We start from the raw sequence: 11,701 nt of genomic DNA on the forward strand, positions 1-11,701 counted from the left end.
TGATCTACAAATAGTATTCCCTGCCAAATAATAGGCTTTGTGTGAGTAAGAATCAAAGAGCTACGCCTCCCCTGGCTTCGACAAATCCCCCCATCGAACAAACACGCATAACAAGACTTTGATTGATTGATTGATTGGAGAAAGCTTGTGTCAATTAAATAACATTTCCTAGGATTTTCTAGCAGCAGCAAACCTAGCTTATTATGCTGGAAATATCAGTAGAAAGTGCCAGAAAAACATCAACCAAAAAGCATGATCCTACTTATATGCTTTTTAATGTTGTTCTCTATATGTATTTATTTCAAATCACATATGCAACCATATTTATATTCTTACTAAGGGTATATATTTTAACATGATTTAAAAACGATAAACTACAAATAACACACAAGAGGGAGAAGAACAAAGTAGGTCATTTGAAATAATTTTTTATTATCAGAAGATAATTCAGCAATAACTGCTATGGTATGCTTTATTTAGTAGTGGTTAAATATCAATTTTTTATCTCTGCTCAAAAATTCTATAATGCATTAACAAGAGATGAGAGCAAGTAAGCGCACCTCCACATTGTCTGTCTTTGTGGGGAATAAAAACAATAACACTTCCCTGTCATCAAACCTGCTACAGTAAGTAATTAAATCTATGCAATTTTCTAAAGAAACGTGTTGTGATTGTATAAGAAAAGGTTGAAATAAATGGTTTCATTTCCAGTTGAACTCCTAGGGATCCATCATATGGAAGTGTCCTGAAGTCATCATTTTGTCTGAAAAAATTCATTAAAAAGGAAGTAAGTTTAAGTTGATGTGAAAAGCTTGGAATGTCTGTTTTACATTCAAAATGCTGAACAGGTAGTGAGAACACCAAGTGTAGCTGTGGCTTAGCCAGCAATAAAATGAGAGTAAGTGTCATAATGAGATTGCAGTGACAGATACATAATGCAAAAAACAAACATATAACCTCTGGGGAGAGCCAACTTGAATAATATTGAACATGAAGATAATCTGAATACCCTCTGTGTGGGATGCCTGAAACTCAACAGGTGCTTCAACAGGGAATCAAAGCAGTAAAGACACAGTGGGAAAAATAATGTTTTCTTCTTCTTAAAAAAAGGCAAACCGCACAAATATATATTTGCACTTCAAAGCCAGGCAGTGAAAACCTTTGAGGTGGTTATATCCTCCCTCTCACCTTGACCAGAGTGACTGTGAAGCTGTAGAGGAGGGAGATGAGGAAGAGGACCAGGAAGATGCAGGCCATGTTCCAGTTCTCGTCTGCAGTGTCCGCCAGAATGGGATCAGACCTGTTCTCGTCAAAGAAGACACCCTCCACCCCAAGGAGCTCTACTCAAAATGAAAATAAAGTGTTGCAGAAACAGGCTAGCCTGGAATCCATACTGAAATGCTCTGTTACAATGGTGAAACAGAGCATATGAGGCTAGAAACAGGCTAGCACCAGGCAAATGTTCTTGTATCAGAATTGAGTGAACAGACAGACAGACACCTGGTTTGGATATGTTCAGGGCCAGAGTCTGGGTGGTGTGGGTCACCCTGCAGGTGTAAACAGCCCCCGGTGCCCAGTCCTGGGGTGCCAAGCTCAGGTGGCTCCTGATGCCGAACTTTCCCCCTGGTGCCCTGTAGGGGGTGCTAGTGTTGTTGTTCCACAGTTCTGTGACGTTGTCCAGCAGCCAGGTGATGTTGATGTCTGAAGGGCTGAAGCCAAGCACCAGGCAGACGAGCTCACTGGGACCCTGGAGCAGGGTGGCTGTTGGTGCGGAGGGGGTCACTGAGCCTGGAGAGAGAGAGAAAGTGAGAGTCAGGGAAGATAGACTGGAGTGGATGAGACTGGGCAGAGAGGGGGCTGCATGACTGAGAGTCTGGGAGAGAAAATGGGTGGATGGAGAGGGGGTAGCACCTGCGATAACATCAACAAAACTGTGTACGTGAACAATAAACTGTTATTTGATTCTATATGTATGAGTGATGATGACTGAATAAAGGATGTACATACTTTGAGGCCTGGTGCTGAAACTCCATGTACCCTAAAATGCTATACATTCTTGGTGCATTGTTTGCATCTTACTGAATTGTATCATTCATAGAGTCTCTCTGCAGTCTGCAGCCATAAACTATGATGTTGTAGCTACTTATATCTACTTTTTCAAAACCCTTGTCGACTGCAAATTCAGAATCCACTCCTTGACAGCTAGCAACAAAGATTATTATTGGTGGTGGTGGTGTTGTATCATTGACACTAGGGTTTGCATTTGCAATGGTTCTGTCCTGTCTAGACGGTACGTTCACGCGGGCACTTGACCGCAAGTGACTTTGGCACCAAAACTTCCGAACCTTGGAGTTGAGAACTTGCTAAGAAGAAAGGATATAATCAGTACGTCCTTTTAACTACTCAAATCAAATAGCTTCATTTTTACATGTTTTCACTTATGAGATATAATGAATTGGCTAAATGTGGAAATATCTACTTGTATTGTTTTGCTTCTTAGAAAAATGAGCAAATTAATGCACTAGCTAGCATAACAATATAGCTTGGCTAGCTGAGTTAGCCAGCTAGATAAACATAACCAGCGAGCCAATTCGATTTTAGTTAGCAAATGCAACACAACTGATAATTTGACTAATTTAGCAATATATTGAGTAAATGTTATTATGAGGTGTTTATAAAAATTTTACTAATGGAAATGGTCTGAGGTCAATGGTCTGCTGACCTAGCCTACATTTCTGTCATGATGACATTTTTTTTACACAATTAGGGATTTGGAGGATTGAATAGCCTATTCGTATACCTACTGTAGGGCATGAAAGAGAGAGTTGGGATGCACAAAATGGGCATTGTGCACTACAAATTATTTTTATTGGGAGACACACTAACCACACATCTCTGGTATTGTTCTCATCTAAACTCTTCAAGTCATTAGACAATATTATCAAACAAACATTATTACTATTCATCAGTACATGTTATTACAATCTAATTCATGGAACTGTTCAAATCAACAGTCCACTCACCAAATACATTCTCTATTGTGTGGGTGATAGGTCTCTCGGATGACTCATGTCTGACAGCACAGGAGTAATTGGAGTTCTGATTCCACTCGGACCTGGGCACGATGAGTCTACTGTTCATGGAGTAGGTGCTGCTCCCTGCATAAAGAACTGAAGGGCTACTGGAGTAGCGAGATAAAGGTAGGCGACTGCCAGCCTTCTCCCAATTCACTATTACATCAGAGGGGAAGAACCCAGACACTAAGCAAAGCAGTGTGGCATTATTTGACCCCCATAGATCAGAATCTGATTGTCTCACTATCTTTATAGAGGGTGGCTTGGGATCTGGAGGGACAAAACAAATTAACAGGAAACTGATTAGTTATTGGATTTTGGGCCTATTCAGTCAAATGTAACAGAAACATATTGTTTATTAATATGTCAGATAGGCACTGACATAATAGCATGCACAAAGATGTATGTACAGTATGTATCAAAAATCAGCAATCTGGGTTATGTGAGTGTTGAATTTTCCTACCTCTGCATTTGGTGATATGCTCCTCCTGGGCTTGGCTGGAGCAGCGGTGCTTCATCTCACAAGACACACGTTTGTGTGCATGCCAGTCCCTCGCAGACACGTTAAACGTGATCTGCTCAGTCTGTGTCCCATTGGAATGATCCTTGGCGGTCGGTGTGACCCCACCTTGAGAAGCCACAACCCCATGCACCTTCCAGGTGACAGAAAAGTCCCCAAGGCTGAGACCCACCAGCAGACAGGTGACAGGCACCGGTCCATCTGTCCTCAGCTCTTGAAGGGTGGGTCATTGTAGGTAAACCCCCACTTTCTGAGATGATATTGGAGTCACTGAGAGGAAGGGGAATTGAGTGTCTTAAGCCATGTTCAGATAAAGAATGCCTACATTACTGAAGGATGGTTAGGCCTATATCACTGCTCCAGGATAGTATATGTCAAAATACCAAAAACTACCTGCACATATATTGATGCTCTTCCTGACTTTCTGAAGATCCGTGTCGATGACCTCACAGGTGAAGACCATACCCTGGTTCCACTCCTGCTGTGTTACTGTGATATGACTGGTTACTGCCAAAAGCCCGTTTTCCCCCATCCTTCTCTCATTAGCTGCTGCAGACTTTTCTTCAGACCCAGAGAGCCACTTGATCTGAGGGTTGAAGCCCCACCCAGAACACATGAGTTTCTGGGTCCCTGAGCCAGACGGCTCCTTACTGGGGACTAGAAGGAGCTCCATGGACGGTTCCTCTGCAAACAACACAAACATTATTCAATTCTAGCCTTGGAATGTTGAATGAAGATTATTCAACAAACAAGGGATAACTAATTTCATGTTGGTAGGCCAAATTACATAAAAATAATTAGAGAAGGTATAATTAAGTAAAGATGAGAGAAGTTCACTCACCAAAAAGCTTTCCCATGGAGTTAGACGCCCAGTTGTTGGAGAAGCCTTGGTTCACTTTACAGGTGAAAGTGTTGTCTGTCTTCCAGTGTGATTTGGGGACAGAGAAGCGTCTGGTGAGTGAATGGTGGTCTTTGGAGGCAGGCAGATCCACATACTGTTTCTCAGGGAAATCAACCCCATTGGCCTGAAAGGTGACGTAGAGGTCACTGTAGGAGAGTTGTGTGATGGCACACTCCAGCACAGCACTGTCTCCCTTCAGGAACTCTGGGAGAGACCTCCTGATCAGCACTGTAGGAGTGCTGCTCACTGCAGGTCCTGGAGAACACACACACAGAGGAGAGGAATCATCAGGAGAAAGGAACACTGATTTGGCTTAATGACAATATACATTTTATGTGGTAGTATTGTCTAAAGAAATGACGACAGCTTTGCTACTATTTCTGAGTATATGATAACATATATACATTCTAACCTTTAACATTGCTGGTCTTCTCTGTGGGGTTGAAGCAGCGATGTTCAGCTCTGCATGTTATTGTGTTCAGTCTTTTCCATTGGCTTGAGGGAAGAGTCAGGTTACTGCTGATGCTCTGAGTTGTGCTGCTGGCCTGGTTCACTGGGGTCCCGTTGGTTGGGTCTTTTCCATCCAGAAGCCAGGACACTTTGGCATCATACGCAGAGTTGACCACACATGTAGCTGTTACCGCAGTCTGTGTCATCACTGTCCTGAATCTTGGGATCTCCAGGTGGATGGATGGAGTAGATGAGGGAAACGCTGAGAGAAAACCAGATGGAGAAGTCACAAGACTTGCAGATATGGATTGTTATGTCCTTCATTTTCTATACCCATCCTTTGGCCCAATACACGGTGCTGTCACTGAAACCCACCTGAGCAAATGCTGCTGGTCCTGGAGACTGGTGGTCCTGGAGGTGGTCCTTGTGCTGCATTGTGGGTGGCCTTGCATGTGACCTCTGACCCTTGAATCCATTGGCTCTGGTCCAGATCCAGCTGGCTGTTCAGGCTGAAAGTTTTCTCCTCACCTTCTACACTCTGCAGCTTCCGCTGGACTGGAGAGGTGGTCACAGCCTTGCCATCCAGCAGCCACTCCACACTCAGCTTGTCAGGGTAGAACCCACTCAGGATGCAGAGGAGTCCCACCTTCGATCCTCCCTCCACGCCCTCCCAGAGAGGGTACAGGTTGATGTTTGGAGGAATGAACCGCTGCACTGATATAAAGTGGAAATGACATAATCTGCAGTGAAATTCAGTGCCACTGACTTTTGAGCATACAACGTCATACTACGTCTAAACTGTTAACCAAATTCTGTCATACTGTAAACTTTTAATCACATTCGACATACCTTTTATTCTGCAGTTTGAACTAAAGTAACAAAAATTATTCGTTTTACACATGAGACATGACTCTGCCTTTGTGCTGTACAATTTGTGAATTGTGTCTCTTGTATAATACATGCTGTACATTAGTTTATACTGGATCAAGTGTAGATTTTCATTGACTTCTAATTTTGTTAGTTATGCCCCAACTTTCTAAGAGATTGTCAGTAGGATATGCTTTCTGGAAGTTTTTGTAGATCTTCCCTATCATATAAACATCATATTCTGACTCAAATAAGATTCACTCAAGGTTGCTCTGATGTCCAAAAGATTTCAAATAAAAATGTTGTGATATTTAACTTTTAAGTTACATGTATTTACATTGGTCAGTCCAAAATTGCTTTATAATTCTGTCATGGAAATAAATGTATTTCCTGTTGTCAAGTCATTTACGGTTTCTATGCCTTTCGCTTTCCTTGTGGGACAATTTATTGTTGAAATCTGAAAAGCTATCCAAGGATTAATCCATTAGGTTGTGTTTCTAGGGAGTCGTTTGATTGTCTTGCATATTTTCTTTTGAGGGGGCCAATACATAAAAAGACTGAAAAACAAACAAACTCGTATATGAATGGAGAAGCTAATGAACAAAAATAGAGTTTCTTTCCAAAACACTATATATCCATTTTCAGAAATGTTGGTAAATTAGCTTTTATTGGTTGAAGAACTCATGAAAGATATCGGTGTGTTTTATCACTATCTAATCATTGCATGGGGCTGTGCAATGACATACATGTATTTGTTTGAGATCATATTTTTTTGTTGCAAAACTCTATATCAGCCTCACTCTCAGTGTGAGTCTCAGATAAATAAGTAGTACTGCTAGGTTTTACGCAGTCAATTTAAAAAATAAATGAATCAATACAGTAAGATGTGATCTGTATGTAAAACATTTATATTCAACATTTTAGTCATTTATCCAGAGCAACTTACAGTAAGTGCATTCATCTGAAGATAGCTAGGTGAGACAACCACATATCCGTCAAATATACAGTATACGAACATTCCTTTCCAGCTAAACAATGGATATAATATAGCGTTTTGCAAAAACATTACTACACATCTAAAATTAATGAATAAAAAATCTGAGAACAGAGATATTTTACACACATGAAGGTAGCCATAAGAAATAATTTCTGGTAAAAAAACACAAATGTGGAAAAATGTTTGGATATAGTGTTTTAGAAATAAACTCTTCATACGGGTGTATGCAGAGGCTGAGAGAGGACCACGTATGCTAGAATGGAAAAGTGTTAATATGGCTTCTATGTGTACATACAACAGTTGGTGTTATTGCTGGGCCGCTGTGGGAGTAAAGTCCCGCAATTTTCATGCACAATACTCATACCAACTTTTAAACTATACTCTTTGATAACCTGTTTTGCTGTTCTACTGTGCTTGCTGTACTGTGTGTATTTCTGGAGTGTTGCAGTGGTGGAGATGGAAAGGTCAAAGCTCTGTCCATAAAGTGTGTCAATCGCTTATTAATATATCATGTCTTAAATCTGTCAACCAATCAATGTGTAGGGGTATACGGTTCAATTATTGATATGATCAAGCAGTTAAGACTGTGGACATAAAAGGGCCATGCAGGCAGAGGAAAGCAAACAGGGCTCAAACTTAGTGCTGGGGGACATGGCTAAATTACCCAATGACTCGTCTGCGTGGGTCAGTCACCGCCACTCCAACCCTCATCCTAGTCACCTACACCACAATCAAACTAATACCTGACTTGGCCTAAATGGCTTGTTTTATCGCTGGTGACAGTCACACAAATGTTCCAGCGAGCAATTATCAGCTCTGTAATGCTCTTCAAGTGGTCATCAGCAATCTTAATGTAGGCCTAATCATCATCTGTTGTTTGCCACTTCTATTCATCCTATAACACATTTGTTACTTTAATTATGCATCAGGTATCTCATCAGACAAGATGTTTTACTGTATGGCTAGGCCTATTAAGGTACAGAGTTTTTCTGAAGTAGATTCTAAAGATGGATTAATTGGTAAAGAAACAAACATGACAAATGAAGAAGTCATAAGTATGCAGACCCAAAAACACATGAACAAAAATTATAATATAGGCGAATAGCTTTATATTATTTTTCATGGTAGAAATTAATAAGACTTAAATAATTGATCCTTCATGAATAAAGCTTTATACACGCTTTATTATAAACGTGAACGCTCAATATGCTTTATACAACTACATTGTACAGTAGTAGTCCATTGTTATTTCAAATAGCAAAAATGGAATTATACAACAAAAACATTTGCAATTCATCCATACTTCATAAACTTATCGTTGTTGATCTTTGTTTTTCTACTTAAAAAATGTAAACAAATAATACTTACAAATTGGGGTTTTTATAGAATAGAATAATCTTCGAATCAATTATCATATGTTTTTACTATCCTAATACGTGTAAATGAAAATAGATAATAATAAATTACCCTAAACTAATTCTGTATTGTTATTATTAAATAAATGGATAAGTTAATTTATAAATAAGACTTACCTGGTTTCTGCATTATTACTTCCTTTGAACCAGCTGAATGTTCCACGGCACATTTGAAAGTCTTCCTGTTGTCCCAGTCTGCCCTTTTTACGCGGAGCTGACTGACTCCAATGTACTTTCCACCGGTTTGGACCGCGGGGTACTGGACAAAGTCAGTCAGGGCTCTCCCGGCGGTGTCCTTCCATTTGAAGGTGAGGGAGGCAGGCGTGAAGCCGGTGGCAATGCAACCTAGATTTAGCATATCTCCGGCCCCGGGGCCACATTGCATAAGAGGGAACACGGTCGGGGCAGTAGATGAGGCTGTAAGAGAAATTACGTGTTACAAATAGTCCATCAAGTCCATCAAACTTTTGTTTACCCGCTCAATATTGGGGATGACATTTAAGCCTAATCAATACAAATTCTGCATGGTAGACTACTAGTCTATGGCAACTCTTGTTGCCTTCAAGGATATAGGCTACATTATGAAAATAATAAAATCAAATAATAAATAAAAACACTGACCAAATAAAATAAATAACAGTTATAAGGACCGATTCCATTTTACAATCATAATATTGTATTTTATCTTAACTGTATTTAGCATTCATTAGTAGGCCTAATACGTGATTTATTAATTAAGAGACTAAGAATAAGTGAGGATAGGATATTATTTATCCCCAAATTGTATTGAATGTGGTATCATAAATTCCTGTACAGAACTGAAGGCAGGTAGGTAGGACTGTATATACCTTCTTGATTGATTAAATATGTATCCTTATATTTAAGAGATCAGTATCTAATCTAAATAATGCCTTGCCATCGAACAAAATGCGATTCTTACCTGATGAGACGGTTACGGTTGTACCCTGACCCCTGTAGTCGAAAGTGCCGTAGCACAGTGTTCAATGAATTCAGCGAGTGGTATAAAAACGCATTCATCCCAGGCTCTATACCGTCTTATTCCCATCCTTAACCAAAGAGCTCCAAATGAACGCAATTCTTTTGCACACTTTCAGATATTTATTTATTTAACGTAATGTTAGGCTATTTGATGTTTGATTGGCAAACTTTATAATAGACTGCATTTTAGACATGTAGCTTCATTCCATTCCAGACAATGTTTTTTTCTGATAAAAAGTAACAAACTATTTGATAACCTAAAGCAGAAAAATATAAACGATTTTAACATTCATTTTTAAGACTACGGAATTTAGAATTGAAAGTCTTACCTGATAAAACTGTAATCAATGTCCCATTTCCCCAGTAATAAAAAGCTAGCCACAGTGCAAACAACCAATACAGGTTATGCACAAATACTTGCGCCAATGTATTTAAATTTTCTATATAGTAATAAAATCAAATCATTTTAGTTTTATTGTTTTTGTCCAGGTGATGAATATGCCTTTGTTATGGCGTACCTTTACTGTTCAAATCAAATGTTATTATTAGCATATACATTTTTAGCAGATGTTAATTGCGGGTGTAGCGAAATGCTTGTGTTCCTAGTTCCAATAGTGCAGTAATATCTAACAATACACAACAATGCACACAAATCTAAAAGTAAAATTCATTAACTAAGAAATATAGAAATATTAGGTTGAGCGATGTCGGAGTCCAGAATATATATATATATAGGTGTGTGTTTGTGTGTGTGTGATGGGATGTATATACATTATGGACAGAATGAATATGTTGTACATCTGAAGACTACATAGGTTAGAATAATATACACTATGTAAGTTGATCCACAACTCAATTGAGCAAATTTTACCGATAATCGAGTTGAATAAACCTTGACTATTTGAAGTCACATATAAATTTGATGAAATCATAATAATTTTCTTACCTAAAACGGTAACCATTGTGCCTTTTCCCCAGTAGCTAAAAGCGTAGTCACAGCACGAACAACCAATACAGGCCATGCACAAAAACTTGAAGCAATGTATTTATATTTTTTATATAGTCTATCACACATATTATTTTGATAAGTTTTTGTCGAGATTATGAATATGTGTTATAGTTGCCATTACTGATATTGATCCACAATTCAATTTAGCAAATGTATCAAATGTATTAAATTTAGCCTAGAATAGAGTTTAAAAAACCTAGATCTATTTTACTATTTGAAAACTCACACATTTGATGAAATCATAAACATTTTCTTACCTGATGAAACGGTAACCATTGTGCCTTTCCCCCAGTAGTCAAAAGCATTGTCACAGTGCAATCTTTCAATACATGCAACGCACAAAAACTACCGCAAGTGAAGACCAAAAATATATATTTCAAGCCTTTAGTAGAGACTTTTCAATTAAATTCAAACCTCGATAATAATGCAAAAATCAACAGAATACATATTTTTTAACCTGTGGACGTTTCCCCCAGTAGTCAAAGTAGTCACGGTGAATGGTCTGACCAGTACTTAATACACAATCATTCAGGTTAATAAAATAACCTGAATAGTCACAAGTTATACATCAACAATAAAATCACATGTTTAGGTCTGAATGTTAATGCTACTTACCAGAAGTTACCGTGACTTGGGTTCCTTTCCCCCAGTAGTTGAAATAGTAATCACAGTGATAATTGTTTATCTGCCCCTAAACTAAAAACCCAATTAATTTCAAATGTAATGCTTCATTAACTTTATTTTGTGGCATATTGATGGTTGGCTGCTTCTCTGGGGAGACACACTTCCCATCAAAATAAAAGTGTTGCATGAAGTTAACTTTGTCTGAAAGAGTGTGTGTTTTCTTCCTGTCATTCTTGAGCATCATCCTGATAGTTGAGTTATTTATCCTGATTGGATAAATTAATCCCAGATAGGTGTGACACACAGGACCTACAATCAGTGCTTAAAATCTCTGAAAGTTGGTCGTGAATGGTGGCCGTATTTCCCGATTTGAGATGAAGAATCTTGGTTTGTGTGAGGATTGATTAGGAACGTTATTTGACTTGTTTAGGATAAGTTTATTGGTAACTACGGGATTAATTTTGTATGCATTTTGAACGAGGGAAACCTTGTGGATTACTGAGTCAAGCGCGCCATTGAAACATACTTTTTTGGGATACAAAGAAGGACTTTATCGAACAAAAGGACAATTTTTTATGTAGCTGGGACCCTTGTGATTGCAACCAGATGAAGATCTTCAAAGGTAAGTGATTTATTTTATCGCTATTTCTGACTTTCGTGACGAATCTGATTGGTTGGAAAATGTATGTAATGCTTTTGTGTGCGGGGCGCTGTCCTCACATAATCGCATGGTGTGCTTTTGCCGTAAAGCCTTTTTGAAATCTGACAATGCGGCTGGATTAACAAGAAGTTAAGCTTTTAAATTACGTATGACACTTGTATTTTCATGAATGTTTAATACTACG

General features: G+C 38.8%; 1 protein-coding gene across 1 annotated transcript; it reads right to left on the reverse strand.

The window, feature by feature from the left end:
• Positions 1-451: 451 nt before the first annotated feature.
• ighd (immunoglobulin heavy constant delta) lies at positions 452-10,508 on the reverse strand. Its single transcript, XM_055898761.1, is given in 11 exon segments — positions 452-763; positions 1,189-1,340; positions 1,501-1,788; positions 3,024-3,344; positions 3,538-3,864; positions 3,988-4,278; positions 4,436-4,750; positions 4,908-5,207; positions 5,321-5,659; positions 8,342-8,641; positions 10,490-10,508. Coding segments are annotated over 11 exon segments (2,661 nt in total). The 3' UTR covers positions 452-754.
• Between the last annotated feature and the right edge of the window lie 1,193 nt (positions 10,509-11,701).

Source organism: Salvelinus fontinalis, chromosome 34 (assembly GCF_029448725.1).
Source record: "Salvelinus fontinalis isolate EN_2023a chromosome 34, ASM2944872v1, whole genome shotgun sequence".
NCBI lineage: Eukaryota > Metazoa > Chordata > Actinopteri > Salmoniformes > Salmonidae > Salvelinus > Salvelinus fontinalis.